This window comes from Amblyomma americanum, chromosome 2, assembly GCF_052857255.1.
Source record: "Amblyomma americanum isolate KBUSLIRL-KWMA chromosome 2, ASM5285725v1, whole genome shotgun sequence".
Classification (NCBI taxonomy): Eukaryota; Metazoa; Arthropoda; class Arachnida; order Ixodida; family Ixodidae; genus Amblyomma; species Amblyomma americanum.
This window is the reverse complement of record NC_135498.1, coordinates 8,265,221-8,288,869: the sequence shown is the minus strand read 5'-3', so window position 1 is coordinate 8,288,869 and position 23,649 is coordinate 8,265,221. Positions and strand designations below refer to the sequence as shown.

Here is a 23,649-nt window from a genome sequence, read left to right as displayed (position 1 = left end):
TACTGCTTCCACAGTAATGTTTATTGTTTACATACAAACATTTTTTTCTGTGTGTGTGCCGAGTATGAAACCTGCGGTACAAGTGTACACTAAACAGGTTACCAACATACTGAACACTGTTAGTTATACACAAGGTATGTATGCATCTACATCAACATGGGAAATATATAACTATGGTCCTTGCAAGGTTACCTCCTTGCATTTAAAGCACAGCTCTACTTTTTCGAAACGAAGGCCTTGAGCTTCTCCAGAAGACCAATATAAAGGCTGTGCTCATATACAGTGCAGAAATTAACAAGGTTGTAGCCAAATTCACTGGAAATTCCACGTTCCTCAAGCATATTCATGAGCAGGTCGTACAGATACTGGAAAAAAGAACAAAAGCACATAAGATGGTTGACAAAGAAGACCGCGAAAATCAAAAAGGAATAAAGCAGGTGCAAGCTGCATGCGAAGCCAAGCTAACTGAACACTTGAATGGCTCTTGCGTACCCTGCTTAGCTTGCTAATTTGTTGAAATGGATGTGGAAATCTATTGCACCTTAATTTTTATGCGAGATCATTTTGATTACAGTGTACAGGTAAAAGGATTAGATCTGTCACAATAGGCCACTGCAACTATGATGCAAAATGAGCCAGGCCTAGCGACACCCAGAAAGCAGGGCACTTCCAACATGGCTGTGGGTGGTACCTCGCATCAAGAAGGGCACCTTTATCATGGCTGAACCGTATAAACGCATGTAAGGGCCGCACTTTTTTTTCCAATTTGAGGGCCAATTTTTGGCACGCTGCCCATACACGTGATACGCGAAAAGATTTTGTTTTTAAGTAAAAACACATCAATCAGGGAATGGGCGACACTTATTCTACGTTTAATCGTCACTGGCAGAGTATTCCAACTACGAGCTGGTGCTGTGCTCTGGTGCATGCTCATCCCACAAGAAGTCGCGCATTCATGTCCGCTGTCAACGCATAGCCGCTGTTCCACGCTTCCATCACTTAGCAGAGCAGCTCTTCTTCCAGTTCAAACCTGCACGGCTTCCCTTGGAAAGCGCGCTTTTTGTAGCTTGTGTTCAATGCTTGTGTTCATCTGCACCATCGCTGGACGCACTTCTCGGCCACATCGAATTTTTTGTCCGCCGCACACTTGTTGTGTTCGACAGCAAACTCCCCGCCGTGTAGCTGTTAAGGTTCTTGCCCATCGTGCTAAAACTGCAATGCTCGGCGGCAGGAAACGAAAGCCACAACTACGGTGAACAAACACGCTACCACAACTCCCGTGCCTTTGACAGCCACAAAAGGTGGGCGGAACCTGGAAGATCTTGTGTGCATGCGTCGCCTCCGTGATCAAGTGCACCGTTGCTAGCAGCCGGAGCTCATCGCGGAGGCCACGGCGCGTGCACTTCGAAGGCTATTCCAGCGTGGGTTGTGGAAAGTTTGGGTGCGGCCCTTACACGGATTTAAGAAAAAATATTTCCTTCAGGAGAACAGGGTGCGGCCCTTACACGTGATTATACAGTAAACGTCTTCAGAAAGCGCATTCTATTACCATTATTTTCATGCACATAACACATTTTTTTTTTACATCTAGCATATTTTGCAAGAAAAAGTTATGTCTGAGACCTATCAGAAACTGTCATTTTTCCCATGATAACGAAAGAGAAGTCCAAGGAGCGGCCACAGAAACAAAAAGCTTAAAGGCGAGTTTATCGAATTAAATCCTGAATATCTTGCAACTTAGTACTTCAAGTGCAGAGTTCTGTTCTTTGTGTATCATCATCAGCCTGACTACGTCCACTGCAAGGCAAAGGCCTCTCCCATGTCTCTCCAATTAACTCTGTCCTTTGCCAGCTACGGCCACCGTATTACCGCAAACTTCTTAATTTCATACGCCCACCCAACTTTCTACCAACCCCTGTTACGCCTGCCTGCTCTTGGAATCCAGTCAGTTACCGTTAGGAACCAGCGGTTTCTTGCCTTCGCATTACATGCCCTGCCCAAGACTATGGCTTCTACTCGATTTCTACCAGGATGTCATTAACTCGCAACTGTTCCTTCAACCATTCCGCCCGCTTCTGGTCTCTTGTTACACCTATCATTTTCCTTTCCATAGCCCGCTGCGTTGTCCTTAACTTAAGCTGAACCCTTTTCGTTTGTCTCCACGTTTCTGCCTTGTAGAAGCTAACGTGGAGGATAACGTGCGCAGCCATGTGAAAAAGCAAATCTAAATTTTGACCTCTTGCTTGCCACCGTTCATACCCTGCATGGGCAAAAGACTGCCAGAAGGCACACGTGAGGCAGTTCTTGTCCATACTGCTCAGATACTTGAAGCCAGAGACAGAGAATTTGAAACCTGCAGACTACATATGGATGATAAAATAAAAACCTGTTGACTAATGCAAAAAAATAAATAAAGGGAGCCAAGCAGCACCTCAATTTCTACACATGGAAGGCAAGGGGAACTGAGCCGTACTCGTAGTGCTGTGTTAAGCCTGTGTTAATGCTATTTTTGTTTCCCTCAATCCACAAACTTCCCTGCATTAACATAATCTAATCACCAAAGCGTTTTCAACGAAAGAGGCAATAAATTTTTTCTAAATTCCTTCAATTGCTATGCAGCTAATGCAATGCAAGAAATTGTGTGGCACTCAGATGAGCACATACAAATTCCCATCCCCCTGCAAATAGGTGTGACAACTCACCCCGTCCATGATGTCTCCAGACACCGTGTAGACTTCATCCGTCCATTCCCCTTCATATATGGCAAACTCAGCAACGCCAAAGCTGTCTGCTGGAGCAGCAGTCATTGAAAAAAGAAAAGAGGAAAGAAAAAACGATAAGATAAACTTCAACACGGTATGGTCTCACTAGAAAAATCATCATTCAAAGCAGCTCACAAAGGTCAAAGTGCTAGTAGGCTAGAACACCACAGCAGCATGCTCAGAACTGCATGCGCGAAGTCTACACTCCATTTGATGCATAGCACGCAACGCTGTGGAAGCAGTGCACCCTCCAAGCCATATTACTGCTCCACGATCCTTCGTCCTTCTCGAAGCCTCGTTGAGTATTTTGACAAACGCAAAAAGCGATTGAAATATAGTGGTAGCACTGAACATCATGGCTGAAGCTGCGAGGCATTCAGTATTCAGGCCCTGTGGCTATAATTTTCACAGAGTGTGAACATTTTAGGCGCGGATGGAGTATGGGCAACTTGCCTTACCAGCTGCACATCGTACCACAAGTCATTCTTACTTCTCGAAGTCTCGATGAGTCTGAGAACAAAAACGTGGTAGGAGACTACTCTTCACAGCAATTAAGATCTGTCGCAAAGAAAGATGCTCATGTTTAATTTGGTTGTAGGGCGAATTACTTTTTGAAGGCGGACTAAGGCTGCACAATCCGGCGCACTAGCTTTGGCAGCGTTGACTGCTATTTATGAAACTGAGTAAAGCATTAATGTCCAATTCGAGAGAGGCCATTTTGACAGGACTGCCTTGCCTTGCCTTTCCTTGTTGTTCGCCACAGCTCCGGAAGCTGCTTTTCCCACGAGATATGCTCTCTGTGGTGCCAACCTTGAAACTAAAGCAGATCAGCTGAGTGCACAGAGCGAGACTTTTTTATACACACAATAAAAGCTTGGGAATTCGAACTGCAAGGGCCCAAAGAAAATGTTAGAATTATCGAGTGACCTCGAAAGGAACGTGTCAACAACTGCTAGCATCAGTATTTTTTTTTTTTTAAGCGAAAGCTTTACTAACCGCGAACTTGCGATTTCGTCATGGCGGTGCTTCGAGGAAGCACATGACATCACAACACGCGCCTCGCCACGGAGCCGAACCGGTCTGGCCGGGCCAGCGGCGGCTGGCGCACTCTGCACGAAATAGAGACGTGCTCCAAGTTTCCGCCAGTGCGGTCAGAGCGCGCCGAAGCCGCCGAAAGCGTCGGCAGTGAAGCGCAGTTGGAGTATAGAGGGTCGCGCTTTGGCCGACGTGACGACGCCGTGCGCGCACGTTATGCCGGAGTATAAACGCCCCTTAAAGGGACTATGCAACGCATAAAAAGTCACTTGTAAATGTTTTCAATGCTTAGAAATGATGTTAAGAAGCATTCACACCAAGTATGAGTCTTCAGAACTGAGCCGGCAATTTATTATGAACTTTTAAAAACAGTGTTTTTCAAAATTCGTGGGCCAATTGGTGCGCTCGTAGTGACCGATTTTGGAACTAAAATTGTGGAACAAAGACGTCACACAACCCATGACGTCGCCAGGCCACCACACGCTCTCATTCGCTGGAACCACGGCAGCCATGACGTCACGGGCACACTTCCGGTAGCCGTGAAAATCGTCTGCTCGTGCCGCCGCGCGACTCTCTCAGGCAAGCGCGAGCCAGGGCATTGCCTTCGCGCATATGGTTTCAATTTTCCTCTCCCGCCTCCTTCTGTCGGGAGTTCCGGAGCCACTTGCACGCCTCTTCGTGTGCACGCATAGGGCTCGATGCCCATCGCAGCCGTAAAAGCGAGCAGTCGCACCTCGAGGTTCGGGTTTATTACTGCTGATTGCCACAGATGACGAGCAAAGAAACCCGACACGCGCCGCAATCCAGAAAGGCGGAGAGACCGGAGAGATGCCGCCACGCCACCGACGCTGCTGTTGGGGGGCTAGGAGCGACAACCAGAAGTTGCAAAATAAACGTCAGCGGATGACGTATTCATGGGTGGGGCCCAGTCCCAGAGCTGTTTTCTTTATTTTTTTCTGGTGCTCCTCGTGTACGATATGAGGGGGTAGAAAAGGAGCGAAATTTTTAATCGTCTATATCTTCACTGTTATTGATGCTAGCTCAAAACTTCTTGCACTGGGGTGACGAGTGATGAATTGCCTATCTCTCGTCTGCTTAACGTAATCTCAATTAATTTATTGCATAGTCCCTTTAACAGAGCCTGCGCTTAACCGCTAACCAACGTATTCAGTGGCGGCATCTATGGGAGCCACTGAAACCCCCTGCACACTGACTGAACAACAAAAAGGAAAGCCTGTGCCAAGGCTCGGAATCGAACCAGGGCCTTTGGCGTTTCAGGCGGAGACGCTATCACTCCGCCACAACGGCTGAAGCATTAGCCATGAATAAAGGTGCGTCTACTGAATGCACTCTTCCGATGCAGAAGTCTCGGTGCTTTCGCTACTTATATGCTGGCCTAACAGAGCTAGGCCATCAGCAATTTCTTGATGAAAGACTGGGCAATGGCTGCTTGCTTTTGAAATGAGAACAGCGTGGCAGACTTTTCATGTTTCTATCAACATTTTATTGCGTGCATACTGTCAGAAGCATCGAAGCATAAGTGCTCAAAAACTGTAAGGGCCTCCTGCGTCCTTCACAAAGCAAATGTGTTGGAGCTCCATGACTATCGCGTCACACCCATCATAAGCAGCACCGTCACATGTGAGATGGCTTCGCCACACGAACAGTGGATGACATGTGACGAGCGCGCAGTTTCGGCACACTGGAAGAATGGAACCATGTGGACAGAAGCAAAGGAAACAGCCTAGCGGCGCCAACGTGGCAAGAAAGATGGAGGAGGGGGAAAAAAACACTAGTGATGTTCCAATCAGCGTCCGAAACGGTACTCAGGTGGGTCAGGTTGCTCGACTAATACTGGCTGGACAAACTGCAGCAACCTTGGGCTGGCGCGAAGCTCTGAAAAGTGAAACCGAAACTAAACTGTTGGACCGTCCTAGATGGGGGCCGTCTGTTCGTCTTGAGGTCTTGTACTGCACACCGTTGTCAGAGGCACGCGGGTCACAAGTGAATCTGCTACATGGAATCCAGGTTTTGAGTAGGGTTATATCGATGATCTCTTGCTGCACCAGTCATACCTAAATATGGCCTCCTGTCAGGAGCCCGTAGAGCCCGAATTAGCGAGCGTACGATGCCATAGACATACATGGTCATTGGCCATGATCGAGCCAGCAGTTGGAATTACCTGGATTTCTGAATCAATGGGGGTTAAATTATCGAGTTCTTACTGTATTTTATTTTCATGCACAGAAGCTTTGGCTCCCACCATTTGGCTTGATTATTGTTCCACCAATCTACTAAATGAGTATCGCATGCACTGCACCATGGATTTGTGCACAGGGCATACCAGTCTTTCACCGTTGGCAACGGAGCTGGAGAACCATGGCACAACCAAATGCTGGGAGCCAAAGAATCTTCACAGACACAACAAAAAAATAAGCCGTGCACAGCTGCTCCAACCTTGTTTAGTGGCCAGCACTGCAAACAGCACTTCTGATGGTAATACCAAGTGCCAAAGTCATGGTGACCAGTAAGGAGATAAGATCAGACAATACCGTCACTGACCACGCATGCTCACAGTCAGACCATCTCAAAACAGGCATCACACTAGAATGTGTGCATGCAGTCTAAAAGCACGCACCTCTGGTAATCTAGTCAAGCATTCTAGTGAGCCACAGGCACCAGGAAAAGGCCAAGGTCACCATTTGGCACAAGTGCCTTTCACAGCACCAAAAGCTATACTAGTTTAAAGATGCTGGCCATTAATTAATGCGTTAGCATTAGAAAGGTCTGTGCAAGCAGAAATGGCGAGTGCCATCTCTCAACAGCCAGAGGTAACCTCCCTACAAGGCTACAATCAAACCTCAGTATGCCACCTCGGATATAACCAGCTTATGTGTGTTAACCTCAGATAATAACAGATGCTTGGCCACTAACGCATTCAAACAATCACGAAGGATCGCCTAAGAGTATTTTACACAATGACAGCACAGAGAAACAGACAGTACAACCACATAGCAGTACAGTGATTATACGACTTTCATAGGACCACTTAAAAACGTCGTATAAACCACGCACCATATAATCGAAAATCTTGCACAAGCAATGCATTCACGTAATAGCTGCTTCCGTTGTTCTAGCTTTCAAAAATTAATTGAAGTTCCTTTCACCGCATATTATGCAAGCGACCATTTTCATTTTCTGCAAGATTCAGTTCTGAGACCGTGAGCAGCCAGGCATCTCAGCGTCGAAGAGGCAGCTTCAGACAAGGCGTACGAGCGCACCTATCCCTACACGTTAAATAGACATCACATGTGCCTCGAAAACGATGATCTGGACGACGGGCCAGAAATATGACTGCTCCGGCCCTTCGCAGACTTTATGCGGCGCGAGTACAACCATGCCAGCGACGTCTTACTGTTCAGACTTCCTCTAGAACCGCTGTCACTCCGCAGCAATGCGTCCATACCAGGAATTATCATAAAGGAAAGAAGTAAGCGCGATGTTCGCCTGTGACATGACATGCATGCGCTAGTGGCGCGCTGTCAACAGTGATGTGTGGTGAGCCGGGTGACAGCCCGCCGCTCGCTCATGGCTCACTCGGTGTCGCTAGGCTAACGCGCTCTGCATTGAGGATGCAATGGAAAACGTTTTCGAACTAGCTGTCGATGATCACAGAAATTTCTATTCTTATTACAACCTGTACAATAACTACATGCTGATATAGTCGTGCACTCAGTCGCATTGTTGCGCACAGATCTCCGTCCTGATTCCGATCTGCAATCAACCTCATTGACGTCATGTCTGCCAATAAAGTGCTCTGCCAGCATTTCTCATTCCAGAAGATTCTAGCTGGCCGATTCTCATTCCAGAAGATTCTAGCCAACCGTCGTAGGAAGCAGAGCATACATATTTTTTTGCGTCGTATAATCGAGGCTTTATACCCATGAATACTCGCTGGGTCCGTGCCAATTCGTCGTAAAATACGGATCGTCGCGTGAATGGGGGACGCATAATCAGCGTGCCATTGTAGTTCCAACTTGAGGTTACTTTACGCCGCATGGTACAATGCAGGAGCATACAGATCCACAGGCATTCCAATTCAGCAGCATAACACTCACGAATCAATAAAGATTGAAGTCCCGTATTTTGCAATTTGCTCCTCTTGGCACCAGAAAAAATGCTGTTAAGCTGAAGCAAATTCTGCCCACAATTCAAATCACACTGCACTTTCCCTGCACCATATTTAGGCAGGCAGCAAGAACAGAGCCAACTGAACTGTGAGTAAACTGTGCTGAACTAATTGCTTGCATTGCAGCTGCAGTGTCAATTAAGGACAAACATAATATATGACAGAAAAGCACAATGTTGGGGGCTGCATTCTCAAATGCTTGGCTTTCATTTGACTCCCACAGCAGATGGCCTGATCTGGCAGTCACCTGCTAGTTTGTTTGACAGCAGCCTCTTCAAGAGGTGCATCGTACCAACCTTCACTTCATGGTAGCCAGTTCGTGAACTCCAAAGCAAATTCACCGAGCACTACTACAAGTAACCGTGACAGACCGCAGCAGTGGCCCGGTGGTTTGAGCACTGCCTTGTTTGCGGGAGATGCAAGGTTTGATCTCCAGTGCCGTTAGGTACCCACTTAAGGCCACAAGCTTTCCCTTGACCAGGTGCTTAGATACCCAGGGGTGAAATGCTTGGAAAATGGGTCTTTAACACCACTTTGTGTTGATCAAAATATCTTGTGCCATGGCACTCTTTGGCTTAAGCTACTCTCGTGCCACTGAAAGTCATTATCCTCAGAAACTGGCAGAAAAGTTGAGCACAACGTTCTCTACCCACTTAACGGCCACAGACTGCCTCTTTAAAAGGCTGTCTTTGCAGATCAGCAAGCTCTCACCTGCGCAAGCATACTGAAATTTTAAAGTAAAGCATTTCGTACAGATGGGCGACTTCCGCGATGACGTTAAGCGCTGTGCAAAAATGGGCCATGCAACATGCAAGTTCACCACCTACCATAATTCTCGGCCTGACCCTCTGGTTCCCCGCCCTCGCTGAAGGTGCAGCTGAAGAAAAGTTTCTTCCCATCACGTTCAATCTCTACAGTGAAGTTGGGCTTGGACTTCATCTAGAAAGAGAAGTGGACAGAATATGCAGAACGTCAGGGTCTCCACAATTAAAACCTGCAATTTGAACCAAAAATGACATATGTACATGTTAGGTTCCAACAATGTTCAAGAATTAAGCTGTGAACCAAAGTAGCTGCAGTAATTCTGCAGCATGTCTACACTATAACCCAGGTTAAAAATTGGCTGTGGTTTAGCTCTGGTTAAACCTGGTTGAAATGCGAAAGCTTGCTGAGCTTTGGGCTTAGAATTTAACTGTTCCAGTAGAGCAACTAGATTCAGATATAGACTCTTCGTCTAACTTCCATGGCGAGACTGATCAACCAACGTGTAGCACACCACTATATATCCCAGCGAAGCCGCCACGGAGTGAGCGCAAGGAGAGGAGGCCGTCATATCAACGACAGAGAGACCACCTGCTAGGCGCGGCACCAGCTTGGGGGCGACGGCACACACGACGTCCGTACTTGTATGGCCGCCCGTTTCGGGTCGTGAGCGACCACCATTCACTCTGTTGGTTGGCGAACCTGAAGGATCCCTCGGGGCGGCTTGCTCGATGGAGTCTTCGGTTACAAGAATTTGATGTCACCATCGTGCACAAGTCTGGCCAGAAACACAGCGATGCTGACTGTCTATCCCGCGCCCCAATCCTGTGCCCCACTGACGAGTCCGACGACGATTCCGCTTTTCTTGGTGCTCTCACCACGTCCACCCCTGCCCAACAACAAAGGGCCGATTCTGACCTGCTGCCCCTCATAGAATACCTTGAAGGAATCGCCTGATCTCCACCTCGGCTCTTCAAGCGCGGACTGTCATCGTTTTGCTTGCGCGATGGGGTACTCTACAAAAAGAACTACGGCCCAACGGACACTGTCTATCTGCTTGCAATGCCAGCTGCGCTTCGTGACGAAGTTCTGCGCGCGTGCCACGACGACCTTTCTTCGGGCCATCTCGGGTTTTCCCGCACGTTGGCGCGCATACGCACCAAGTACTACTGGCCCAAGCTTGCTGCGGTTGTCCGCCGTTACGTTCGAACCTGCCGAGAATGTCAGCGCCGGAAGACGCCCCCGACTAAACCAGCCGGGCTCCTGCAGCCTATCGATCCCCCGCGCCTCCCATTTCAACAGGTCGGCATGGACTTACTCGGTCCGTTTCCGGCGTCTTCCATGGGTAACCGGTACATTGCTGTTGCCACTGACTATCTCAGCCGCTACTGTGAGACCAAGGCTCTTCCCCATGGTACCGCCGCCGAAGTCGCAAGTTTTTTCATTCATAACATTGTGCTTCGTCACGGAGCTCCAACGGTCGTATTAACTGACAGGGGAACACCGTTTACGTCGGCACTTACGAACGAGGTACTTCGACTTAGTGGCACCAGCCATCGAAAGACAACAGCTTACCATCCGCAAACCAACGGACTGACTGAGCGGCTTAACAAGACAATTGCCGATATGCTTTCTATGTATGTCGACGATGACCACGCGAACTGGGACCGGATACTTCCTTACATAACGTTCGCGTACAACACTGCGCATCACGAAACGACGCGCTTCACTCCTTTCCATTTGGTGCACGGTCGCGAAGCCTTGACCATGCTGGATGCCATGCTTCTTCCGGATCCTACTCCCTCTTCTGTCGTGGATGCCGACCACTTTGTCCGTGACGCCGAAGTTGCTCGACAGCGAATCCGGTGCCAACAACAACGCGACGCCGAGAGTTACAACCTCCGCCGCAGGGAGGTGATTTACACACCCGGTGACCAAGTCTGGGTGTGCAGCCCAATCCGTTTGCGAGGGCGCTCCGAGAAGCTTCTTCGCCGTTACTTTGGTCCGTACCAGGTGTTACGCCGCCTCAGCGCGGTGACCTACGAGGTGCTCCCTCAAGGAACTGTCCGGTCCTCTCGACACCCGACGTCCGAGGTCGTCCACGTGGCGCGAATGAAGCCGTTTTATTCCCGTTAGCCCCGGACCCAACCCCGCCATTACCTTTCGCCTTATTTTTTTTTCTTCCCCCCGCGTGCGGCATCGAGTCGATGCCTCTTAGATGGGAGGGGCAATGCCACGCTGCTGACTTTCTGCCGGCGCCACCTGGAGGTCGAACTGTGTTCCCGAGCACGTGGCCGAACGTCTTCTTTGTCCAGAACGAGCGCGGCGGTGTTGGCAAACCTCGCCCGAGTGAACAGCTTTGTTCTCTGTATTTTCGCCGGTGACAATATAAAGTCTCCAATAAAGCACAAATGGACCAAGGCGCACAGTTTGAATTATCTAAAAATTTGAATTAATCAAGTTTGAATTAATCAGCATACACTACATTATAGAAAGATTTTATTTTGCAGGTGTCTTGCACTGGGAGTCTAACAGGAAACGCTTGGCAACAAAGCTGCAGGAGACACATCAGGATGTAATGCAGCAATCAGCATGAATCACATTACGATTTAGGTGCCTTTTGAAACAGTTGTCTGCAGCCCAACCTACTGAATGGCTACTGCCATGCAGGTGGCTTCAGCAATCAGATTTAGCACACAATCGAACTGACCAGAGAGCAACAAACTCTGCTGTGACACAGATATTAAGCACCTGCACAGTGCACTCAGCTACATGTTTCAAACATATTTGAAGGAAAAGACACTAACTGTAATTGCAAGAAATTAGCTTATAAGAAGTCACTAAGCAGAAGTAAATGTAAAATAGCACAGCTACAAAAATACAGCTCCTAGAAATCTCAATGCTGCCACTGCTGTACAAAATACGAGACATCAACTAGTACAAAGAGTGCATTCTTAAGAGAAACCACAAGAAGAACAAATGTTAGTGAATTTCAGCACTCAATATATTTATACTGCCTGGAAAAAGCAACCCCATAAATATCAGGCTGCACTTGTCACCACCTCGAGTTTCTGGGGCAATCCAGAGCACTGCACCAGACTTTTAAGTGGCTTCTTCAGCAATTATCCCAGCTGAAGGTTAATGTACCTCCTGGAATAAACGTGGGCTGGCAAAGAGAGGTCGACCCACGAGAACAAAAGGAGGATTTCTGAGAGAAATTGCCAGCCAAGCATCTCTATCTTTCCTTTTCACCTGAATAAATGAGCATGCTAACTGGCAAAAGAGCACGATGCACTAACACTTGTTAGAGATGAAAACAGAAGAATGCAATAGGACAAACATGCAGGAAATGCAACCCTGATAATGCAGTCAGGTTTCTATGCTCCAACTTTGCACATGTACACCAGAGTTTTACTTCAACTGTGCAAAGCACATGCTGCATCAGAAAAGTCGCTCATCATGGGAGAAACATGAAGTCATCATGTAGGTGTCTTATACCCATGCTATATGGGCACGTTGAAACAACATTTGAGTTGAACGACTCGACAGTGTTAAGTGGTGCTGCAAGACAACTTTCAAAGGGATTATTAGAAATTTCAACATTCACTATTTAAACTGCAGTGGCGCTGCTGCCATCAAGTTTGATTTTGTCCAGTTGCTAGCTTTGCATTTCTCATATCTGTTATACAATTACAAATGACGATGAACATACACCGCTGATCGCTTTCAGCTTCATTTGAGGATGGCCTTTTAAAATGAAGTCACTCGGACCAACAAAACGCTCGGCTATATCAGGGCCTTTACAATATCATTTCTTGGAGACATCATGGCTTTGAGGATGCTATCTGATAATTAATTGGCTACTTACTCAACACTAAATGTTGGTTTCGAAAACAAAGACTAAGAAATACCTTTGATCCACCTCTAATCATTGAACACCGTATTTATTCAACCACCGGAGCTGCATGTTGTGCAGCTACATAGGCCAAAGCAGAAAATAAAAACAAACATTCCATGTAATGTATGTTGAAACTTCCCAACTGAAAGCACATATTTACTCTGGAAAATGTTTTAGTGGTGTGTCCTGCGTATACACGTGAAAGACTTATGCTTGCATCTGTTTTGAGGTCTATGGACACAAGGCCCCTCTCGGAGGACTCTCGGAGGATTTGACCCTCGGCGCTTGGCCAAATAGTTTGAAAACTGTACAGGCAACGCAAGCGCTCTCATGCTTTTTAAGCGACATGGACCTTGCCTCGCGTTTTTGATGTCAGAAAATGTGCATTTTTTAATGTATTTTTTAATCTGCCTCCTCCCATCATCATCACCCCCCATCGTGACCCGCTTTTTTCTCCTCTTCACGTTCCCCAGTGTACAGTAACAGACCAGATATCTTTCAGGCCAACCTCTCCGCCTTTCAAGTCAATAAACCCTCTCTCTACATTGGAAAACAGTGTAACTAAATGTACTGTGAGCTGCAAAAATTTGCGGGATCTGTGATGGGTGGCGAAGCAATGCAAAACTGCACTCTGGCGCCATATGCCAGCACAGAGCGTGGTGTCAAGGCTCACGGCCCACCAGGTTTGGCAGTACCATCTTGGTCAGCAAATAAAGCCGTCAACATATTCTGCCTTATACTCTGTTTCATACATAGCACGTAATACTGCCAAAGCTAGCACGCCTGTTCATGCAAGCTAAGTTCGCGCCCAGGAAGTAGTTCACCCTACAACCAAAGTGAACACAAGCATATTCCATTGCGCAACATCTTAAGTGTAGGTAATGGCAATCTCCTGGACTTCGTTTTTACCTGTTGCAACGTTTTCGCTGCTACTCCAGCCAACTTCCAGGCGAGATTGGGCACAGTGAGCAATGCAGACAACCATTATGGGGCAACCTACCTCTCCAGCCTCAGGTGTGTTGTCCTGGTTGGCACTGAACTCATCCGCATCTTCTGCATCCACCGAATGGTTCACATTCAGTCGTACTGTAACCCTGGGAAAGAAAATTCAGAGTTGTGAATGCATATAAAATATGCTAAAACTCTTGGGTCTTTTTTCTTACACTGGAATGAAAGTCATGCATCAGTCTTTTTCCCACTGCTTTATTTATGCGTACAATCATCTGGCACTGAAGGAAAAGGACTCAAGGACAGCACAAATGAACTGCAACAGGTCAGTAAAAACACAAGCTGGCATTGGCAAGCAATCCTAGCACTGTACGGAGGCGTTGTAAGTAATGTACAATGCATCCACGGTTAGTGACATGCATACACTATACCCAGTGACAGCGTCTAGACAATGAAAGGAAGGCCACAAGGGTGGAGCATCCGTAACGGTGTCATTGCATTGAATAGTTCCGCTGCATGACGGTGCGCCTGGTTGCCTGGCACGTTCTCTCTACAGTACCTTCAGTCCATCTCTGGTGTAGCTAGCATCTATGGAAGCGTCTTGTAACACGACATACCTAGCAAATTGGTTGCAATCAAGAAAGCAGGTTTTTCCTCGACTTTCTATTGTCGAAAGTTGGTAGTTCTGTTAGAGATATGTCTTAAATAATAAATATTTACAATATGCTATGTACAGTTGAGCCCACTTATAACAGCCGCAGATATAACAAACGCCCGCTTATTACCATGAAGTGTGGTGCAGTTGTTAACTGCTCTGGCTGCACGACTGAGTTCTAGCAAATGCGGAAGTGTTAAACCCCACCCTCCCACCAAAGTAGAACTTGTGATTCCAGCAAGTGCGGAGATCAGCCCCCGCGACTGCTCATGGTCATGGTTTAGCTAGCAAAAATGGTTTGAGAAGTTTGAACGCCTTCCTGGTCATGCAGGCCATGTGGTATGCATTGCCTGCTCAGTCGGCTCCACCTTTTAAGCTGCTGTTCTGTGCAGGCAGCGCCAGATTGCAGACACTGCAGCTGATACATTGTGTGCCACGAGCACTGCACTATTCTGATTGCTGCATGGGCCCCGGAACAATAGATGGTGTCTCAAACCAAAGCGATCAAATGCAAGTTGATTTATGGCAACGCATAGTTGATGTATAGTTGGCCACATGTTTCTTTGGATGACTATATTCGTGTGGACGACATCGCAAATCTGCGTGCTCTGACGAAGCCGTTGTACACCAAGCACGGGCACACCCCCACCGCTAGGAATCCAGTATGGCCGAGCTGCCACCAGCTGCTGTCGACGCTACAACCACTATTAAGTTATACATCCCATCCCCAAAGCTGACTGTTGGCAGCAAGGGTCTAAGCGAGGAGAACATGACCGCCCTGAAGAGCCTGGAGAGTGCCGCGGTAGGGTCTACTTTGAAGAAGGCGTGCATAACGCAGTCTTTAAGAAATAATGCCACATTTGAGCGGACCTAATATTTTTGGCTCTAATGCATAGTGTCCACTTACTATGAACATAAGATATAAGGAACGCAATCCCCATGATCGCCAGGCTTGTTATAAATGAGCTAGACTGCATTAAGAGAAACCTAACGACTACGAGCGGGAACTATACTCCACTGCTTAGGAAAAGAGAGAGAGTGTGTTTCTGTTTCGTAGCTTCTGCTCCATTGCCCGAAAAAGTTGTCGCAGGAAAAAAGCAACCTGCTGAAAAAAACTGGTATTTATTCACCAGCCAACTAAAAACAAGTAGCTACAACACACCTTTATCAATATGACAGTACTTATCCAAAAGCTGCACGTTTAGCTACACTACAGAGAGCTACAGTACTTGTCTTAGAACTATAATTTCAATTTCAGCTGTTGCAAACCTCTCCTAGCCTTCTCTTTTTGTCGCTTCATACTGACAACTATGTACTGCATTATCTACTAACAAGTTATGCTGTCACTTCCAACTTTGAACCTTTAGTCCACCAATTTTCAGCTTCAGAGCGCTGCAACATCCATGTTACATTGCAGACACTTTTATATTAAACACTGCATAGCAATCTTCTCTAAACCATATTAAAGACTGGGTTGCAGTGAAACACCAAAGTAGTTTTGTGTATGGCCACAGGTCTAATGCTACAGTTCGGGGATGTATATTTGTTTTGTTTGCACTAAACAAATCAAAATGCACAACAGCACCTGCTGTCATTATGAAAATGAGACTCCTCCCCTATAACAAATGGAGAAAACAATATTGTATATCACATCCATAACATGCATATATATCCAAATGTGCCTGCTCAACAGGTACCCCAGACTTCATAGCCTTTCATCATGAACAGCAGTGGTTTACAGTCATCTTGAACAACCCAAACAAGCGCAGTTTCCGTTAGCAATCAAATGGACATACCAAAATGAAAACTTTTGGAGATTTAGCCATGAACGAGACAACAGTTTTGGCGGAGCGGTGGCAGTTGGTTTATCACATGCTTCACTACTCTCCCAGCTATCCTATCCAGAAGCATCATGCTACAAAAGCACTAAAGGGCAATTACTGCATATAACACTGCTAAGAACATCAATGGCTGCTTAGATGCAACTACACCATTATATCTCAGCGGCTTCTTATCTTTGAGGAAAGAATAAGAGGCCTGCATCATACACACATGCACAAAACTAAGTTGTGAATGGCATGGAGAAGCTGTCAACAAAAGAGTACATAAGCACTGCCAATGCAAATAAATGGATCATGCATGCAGTGCAGTGACATACTGCAGAGCATCATGCTGCATTCTGCACATCAATACTGTCCTTAGAAGCTAAAAAGAGTAACTGCAGCAATGCCTACAGTCCGAGAAGTCCAAGCATAGCCCCAAAGCAGACATCCAACACACACACAATTATGCAGTTCTCATTTTACACCAGCCACCGATGGCCACCTGAAATGCTCACACAGCTTCAGTGCCTATATATACATAGATATAGCTCCACCACTTACTTAAGTAGTTTTTAGGTTAACAAAACGAAACTTACATGTCTGCATGACTTACAACAGAAGCAAGTGCCAGCTGCTTGCTATGGTTTAAAGGGGTTTAACGTCCCAAAGCGACTCAGACTATGAGGGTCGCCGTAGTGGAGGGCTCCGGAAATACCGCCCACCTGGGGTTCTTTAAAGTGCACCGACACCGCACAGCACAGAGGCCTCTAGAATTTCGCCTCCATAGAAATTCGACCGCCACGGCCGGGATCGAACCCGTGTCTTTCGGGACAACAGCCAAGCACCATAACCACTGGGCCACTGCGGAGGCCTAGCTGCTTGCTACACATGCATGACAACGGCAAATGAGAAGTGTATCAAACCAAACGCTAAGAGGACCCATGTCACCACCTCGAGTTTCTGAGACAACAGACGCATTAAGCCCAGAATTTCTAAGATGGTTCCTGCAAGAATGTTTTGCGTAAGGTGATGTTCCTCGTGGAATAAGCTCGAACTGACAAACACGAGCCAGTCCGTGCGAACAAAGCGAGGTTGACTAGCACACTATTTACACTTGGGAAATGTTCGCACGTATGCTCACGTTTCTTGGTTGAACGTCCGCGTCAGAGTGACCTCCGATCCTTCCAGTTTAACATCAAACCCTTCAATCTTTGGAAGCTGCGCTGACTTCCTCGCTTTCTTCTCGGCCTCGATTTCTTCCACCAAGAAATCGGCAAGCTCCTGGTCCCCTGTAATGAGAAAAAAAAATCTGAGATTTTTTTCTCCGCCACGGCGCGCTTCTCTTTAAAGAAACGCATATACTACGGCGCAATTTTCGGAGCACCAAGACGATTGACAGACAGAATTACAAGAACAAGACATGGCAATCAGCACCTTGCTTACTTCTGTCCGTCTGCTGCGACAATTGTGCAGTTCACAACTAATGCACATCGCGACCACTGCCATTAATACCTTTGCTCAACCTCCTTGGAAACTTGAAGTTTCGAGCCTTTAAAAACGACTCAAAAACAGCCTAACGCGCTGGGCTACGCACGGTTAACTCTGAACACAACAAGGATCTAAGGGGTCAGAGTTAAAACCGCATAAGTTAGGTTAACTAAATGGAGCTCTTTGCTTCCGCCAGCGCATTATTAACAATGCTCAGTACTTAGTAATACGCCAATCTCATCACCTTTAGTGCTTGTTTGGCTGTAGCTGCACGTGGCTGTTCGCAGGAGCCCCGACGATCTTGCTGTGTGCCGGCACGCCAGCGTGCGGGTCAGCGCAGCGCTGGACATAGACCTGTAGCCATGCCCATTTGAGTGCTTCAACGCTCTTACAACAGCGTTAGATACGGTCGGCTTTGTGAAGGCTCGCGACACGGTTCCAATAACGTTTGCTGCCATAATTTTCGTGGTTTGGGCCAATCGCCAAACGAACGCCCGCGAGCCACGAGCTTCTAGGCCTAAGCACAGGACGTGAAAAACGTGCTTTCTCTGCAGAAAGAGCAGAAGCGGAAGAAGCGCCGAGAGCAACTTCCTTTTTTGTCTGTATACATGGATAGATGATAAAGACTTTATTCTTCGTATTGAATGGCAGCTTGCGCTACCTAGGCAATAATTCCTCTTCTCTCTTTCGTTAAATTTTTCCTATGAATTTCACTTTTAAAATGTCTAATTTGACTATCTTCTTTTTTTTCAAATTTATAACCTTCTCTTAGCTACAGCCGCGCTTTTCTATCCATTCGTACCCGATTCGTCCGTCCTCCCCAGCGCTTGCCAGTGCCCCAAAACGTTGAGTGCCCCCTCCACGGTGGCCCCCTCTATCTGTCGCAATTCCCTCGGGTAGGGTGGGACGATGTTCTGTGCACCTCAAAACCAAAACTATATGCTCTATGGTTTTCGTTGCAGTAGCCCTCTATCTGTCGCTATTCCCTCGTGCAGGGTGGGACGAAGTTCTGTGCACCTCAATACCAAAACTAAGTGCTCTGTGGTTTTCGTTGCAGTTCTACAGGCAGCGCATAGTACATCCACTTCTTCAGAACTGGACCTGTACCTGTGCGTCCCCGCGAGAGCGCTGATTTTCCTTGCATTCTTTCCTTCCACATCTTTCTGTCTCCTTTACCTCCGTTTCCACACTACTTTCTCGTATTTTGCTGAGAGAGAGAGAGAGAGAGAGAAAAACGTTTAATGCATATAATGTTTGGGCAGGCCCTCATTCCAGGAGCCCATTGGCTTTTGCCGCCGCTCCTGCCCGGTTCACCAGCGAAACCTGGTCGTCCGAATGTGAGCTGGACAGCGCCGCCTCCCAGTCCTCATGGTAGATATGGGATCCCATCTACCATGAGAGCCGGAGGAAGGAAAGAGCAGTAGCGTTGCAAGCCCGCTTTCAGGGCAGACAGGATGTCTTGTATACGGATGCCGCACAATGCACAAACAGTTCGGGGCACATTTCGGTAGCCACTAGGGAAAACTGAGGCGCGGTAGCGTGCTGCAGCACCAGACACTCGACAGTAACGGAGGCGGAAGAGTTGGCCATTGCGCTGGCTCTAACTCAACAACAGGTTAAAATTATCGTGACTCAAAATCAGCGATTAGAAACTTTGACGCGGGGTGCATTTCAGCTACCGCAGCACGAGTGTTGGCCGGCAGTCCACCACCGGCAGAACTGGTAGCGCTCATTTGGACACCCGTGCACCAAGGGTTGAGGGGAAACGAGAAAGCACACGCACTGGCCCGAGGATTAGCTACTTTCCGGGATCCCAGTGGCGTCTTGTGCACAACTCCGTCCCCCTCGCGCGATGAGGAGCTCCTACAGTTCGATGACGACCTTAACACGTATCAGGAAATCCTAAACCATTACAAATTAGGCCGAGCGGTACTTCCAAAAGCAAGTAAGCAGCTAACCAAAAACGAAGAGGTTGTGTGGCGCAAGCTCCAAACCGGAGTATTCCTTAACCCTCAGCTTTATAGCAAGTGACACCCTGATATTTTCAGCCCCAGGTGCAAACGTTGCGACGGCATAGCGGACATGATCCATATGGTATGGACATGTCCGAGCTTTGGACAACTTGACCGAACAGATGAGTCCTGGGAGGCACTGCTTCACAACGAGGACGAAACTAAACAACCTGAAGTCACCCGTCTCGCCCTTGCCGCTGCTGAGATCCAAGAGATCCCGGTCGACGGCTGAGGGGGAGGACATGGCTGGGACCGAGCGGCGCCTCGGATACCCATCATCCTTTTGACGGGTGCTAATAAATGTTATTTCTCTTTCTCTCTCCCAGTCCTCAGTTGTTGGGTTATTGATTCTTGGTATAGCTGGGTTTTTCTGCCTTGCCCATATGCATACCATATGGTATAATTGAAAATATACCTGCGCTCAAAAGACACGGACTGAAAGATAAAGACACACACAGCGCGCCAGCGCTGTGTGTGTGTGTCTTTATCTTTCAGTCCGTGTCTTTTGAGCGCAGGTATATTTTCAATATGGTAAACCAACTCGCCCAACAAGCCACTCTGCCATATGGTATAAGTCAGCCACTTCACGGAAGGCGCAGTGCGGATCGTACGAATTTGGAAACATATATAGCTGAAGTTCACAGGATTTATATCAGTATTCGATTGCAACTTCCTTAAAATGACCACTTGCTCCCTGTTATTCGGTTCGGCGTATACTTTCCTCGTAATCTCAAATGCTACAGTAAATCCCTGTAGCTTAATATAGTGCTTCAGAATAATTATGTTCCTGCGAATGTTGGGGGACCCGGGGTAATAGCGCACGGGCAGCGGTGTGAGTGCCTTCGTTTCCAACACCCCGCAGAGTGTCCTGGAGTTCATATATGACTGGATTTAAAGTCTGTATTCTTTAGTTCTGAGTATTGTTTGCGTGTTTACAAATCTTCCTCTTGTATAGTTACGACATACAGTCTGGGCCCCATCACTCACGTGTAGGTAATTCGTTCTTAGCTCTCGGGTTCTGTTCGTCCATTTCGTATTGATACTTTTCACGAATAGGTATAATTGTACACCTTTTTTGCCCACCTTAATTGTTTCCTCCATTTCGCTTAGTCTGACCATATCTGAGTTTGCCAATTGCCTCTCGAACTTTGAACAACGCCCAGCCCATGCCCCCCCGGACTCCCTCATTAGGAGTGTTAACTTCCATGTGCACGTACCCAAGGCTAATCTGCCTACACTTCTTTGTCTGATTTCTAGGTGTTTCTACGTGATTGGGACATCGGTGTGGTCTTCTCTTTCTAGCTAGATCGATACAAAACAAAGCTACATTCATCTTTTTTTGTTAATTCACCAATCATGTCTATCTTTTTTATCGCATATGGTTTCATGTTTTGTTATGAGGCCTGATCGCATACGAGGCGAGCGCATACCACTGAAGCAGCGCTCTGTTTAAAGTCGACGCCGAGGACGCAGTTTCCAGACTCAACAAACTATATTTACATTAAATTTTTCCTTGCGTGTTTTCTTCTTTCAAACGATGCGCTAGACATTGGTGGAGCACCCTGCGGTAACCGCATATATGACCACCAAATAATTTATAACTAAATAGATTGTTGACGCCGTTTCGGTTTCGTTTTCATCGATTTAACGACGGTTGTGGCGCGTTGAACTTTAGGTCACGTGAGGCACGCAAAAACTGCAACGTAAATGCTGACACGTAGTCGTTTTAACTCGCTGCAGAACTTAAGCTAGCCTACATAAAGACTTGGAGTTACAACAAACAACGTATCAGCAGTTATTTTGCCGTTTCTTTATTCCTCACGTGGCAACAGAACAGGAGAAGAAATTCCGTTACATATTATTCAGCGGTTGTAGGCGAATACCGCGCAGTGATATCTAACACATGATTTCAAAGAAGTAAAAACATGCAACAAAATTAGGGGTCTCTAGTCCCTGACCTTCAACTGTCTTCGGTATTACAGGATGACGTGAAGGAGAGGAAGCTTTGCTGCGAGAGCAAGCAAGGGCCTAGGTGGTGAGATAGTGGATTGTTGGGGAGAATACTCAACTGCTGGCTCGTTTGAGGTAAAACTGCACATGGGGACTGAAAATTGCAGTAACTTTTGTCTCGTAGTTCGTTTGATAACTGTACTCACCACGGTTCGTCCGCGCATGATGCAAGACCGTAATCGTCTGTCCCGAGATTTATGGACTGAAAGCCGCGGTTTGCGCCAACAACGATAAAGATAAAAGTCACAGTATTCACTTGCGTTTGGCTTGTGCTTGCTTTCAAGTGTTAACATCGGCAGAAAACGGTCGCGAATATTTGGGCTCAAACTTAGCCAGGAAAACAACCTGGTTGCTTTTATAAGCGGAACGAGCGTCGGTTGCGTTTATAAGCGGAGCTCACTCACTCACTCACTTAACCCTTCAGGCCTTCGTCTTTTAGCACATCCACGAGTCGTGACCAGTTCATGGCAGATGCGCCGCCTCTTTGCAGACCAGTGGCAACAGTGGCGCCGAGGAACAGAGAAATGTCTCTCGGCTGACCAGCATGACAACTACAAGCACAGGACGAAGAACGCAGTAAATATGGACTCTGTGAAGGGCAAGCGGCACGCGAGAGTTTTCATCACCACCACCGCCACCACCATATCATCAGCCTCCTTACTGCACCCACATGCATGTAGAACTATATAGGTATAATTCAGAACAAAGGCCTTTCCCATATCTCTGCACTACAGCTTACACTTACACCTATCATTTTTCCCTTCTATAGGTCGCTGCGTTGTCCTCAATTTAAGTAGAACCCCTTTCGTTAGTTTCCATGTTTCTGCGCCATAGGTGAGCACCGGTAAGAAACAGTTGTTACGCGTTTTTCTCTTGAGGGTGCTGGTAAACTGGCACTCATGATCTGAGAGTACCCCTTATTGTTCATCTATTTATTTCACTGTCGTGGTCTGGACCTGCGATCGCTACCTGCCCTTAGCAGATGTATTCCCTTACCACTTCCAGGTCCTCGCTACCAATCACGAACTGCCGTTCCCTTCCGAAGCTATTGAACATTGCTTTAGTTCTTCCTATTAATTTTTAGACCCACATACTGCTCGGCTTTCATTTTGTTTTTTTGAAGCATCACATTATAATCAAGTAACTAAATATAACACCTGTGCTTGGGATACACTTCCTAAAATTTCGATAGGGAAGGTCGTCAGGCAGATCGAGAGAAACGTTCCCGCCAACGCTATTCACCGCCTGTTTGCGGGAGGTATTCAGAGACCTGCATTGGGAACAGTTGGGGATAAGAGTAAATGGAGAATACCTTAGTAATCTGCGATTCGCTGGTGACAACGCCTTGCTAGGTCCCTCGGGGGTCAATTGCAAAGCATTATCAATGACTTAGACAGGCGAGAGTTTTGAAGTCTTTCAAACATGGAGTTTGATGTTTTAGAGTTTCATTTAAGATTTACAAATAAAGTTTGTAAACTTGATCAACTTGATTTTTTCATTTTTCAATACTTTAAGTTCCGAAGTTCTTGCTGCAAAGTTCGAAGAAGCATGTATCGGGATTTTCAAGGTTTCCTAAGAGCAGAGCTTTGTCGATTGACAACTTCAGATTCAGCTGAAATTTAATTACGTGACTAACTGCGCTATAAAATAAAGTAAACACACAGACATCCACTCATTTGTAAGTTCGGTCAGCGAAACCATGCAATTTCATTGCTGGATCCTCGGGCCAGGCAGCAATTTCTTGCACCCCGAGTCTACAACACGTGCGAGAAGTCGGTTTCTTGCTTTCACTTCAATAGGGTTAAGGATTACCTTTTAAAGACCTGCTCCTTTAGTTTCTGATGGTTCTATCCCATCTATTACAGTAATATGGGCTTTGAGATCGGCTTCTCTCTTTTTTATTAGTCTGACCGCTTTCGTAGCATGTGATGAAATATGACGAGCGCATGCAGTGGTGGATAGGATCACTTCAGTGGTGAAAACTGGCGAATGAGGTCCCCGATGAAGGTTAGGGTCGATGTGGAACAGCTTTTAATTGCATCACTTAATAAACTTTAAAGTCGTATT

The 23,649-nt window shown here is 46.9% G+C and overlaps 1 protein-coding gene across 2 annotated transcripts; it reads right to left on the bottom strand.

The window, feature by feature from the left end:
- P32 (complement C1q binding protein P32) lies at nucleotides 1-18,148 on the bottom strand. 2 transcript variants are annotated; one of them, XM_077652955.1, is made up of 6 exons: nucleotides 17,805-18,148; nucleotides 17,214-17,361; nucleotides 13,647-13,740; nucleotides 8,814-8,925; nucleotides 2,703-2,791; nucleotides 1-365 (listed from the first exon to the last, which is right to left on the bottom strand). In XM_077652955.1, the coding sequence occupies exons 1-6, from the start codon at nucleotides 18,016-18,018 to the stop codon at nucleotides 216-218; spliced, it is 807 nt and encodes a 268-aa protein (XP_077509081.1). In that variant the 5' UTR covers nucleotides 18,019-18,148; the 3' UTR covers nucleotides 1-215. The 2 variants fall into 2 exon arrangements, with proteins under 2 accessions (XP_077509081.1, XP_077509082.1); XM_077652956.1 differs by having other exon boundaries at nucleotides 2,703-2,788; nucleotides 17,805-18,147.
- Between the last annotated feature and the right edge of the window lie 5,501 nt (nucleotides 18,149-23,649).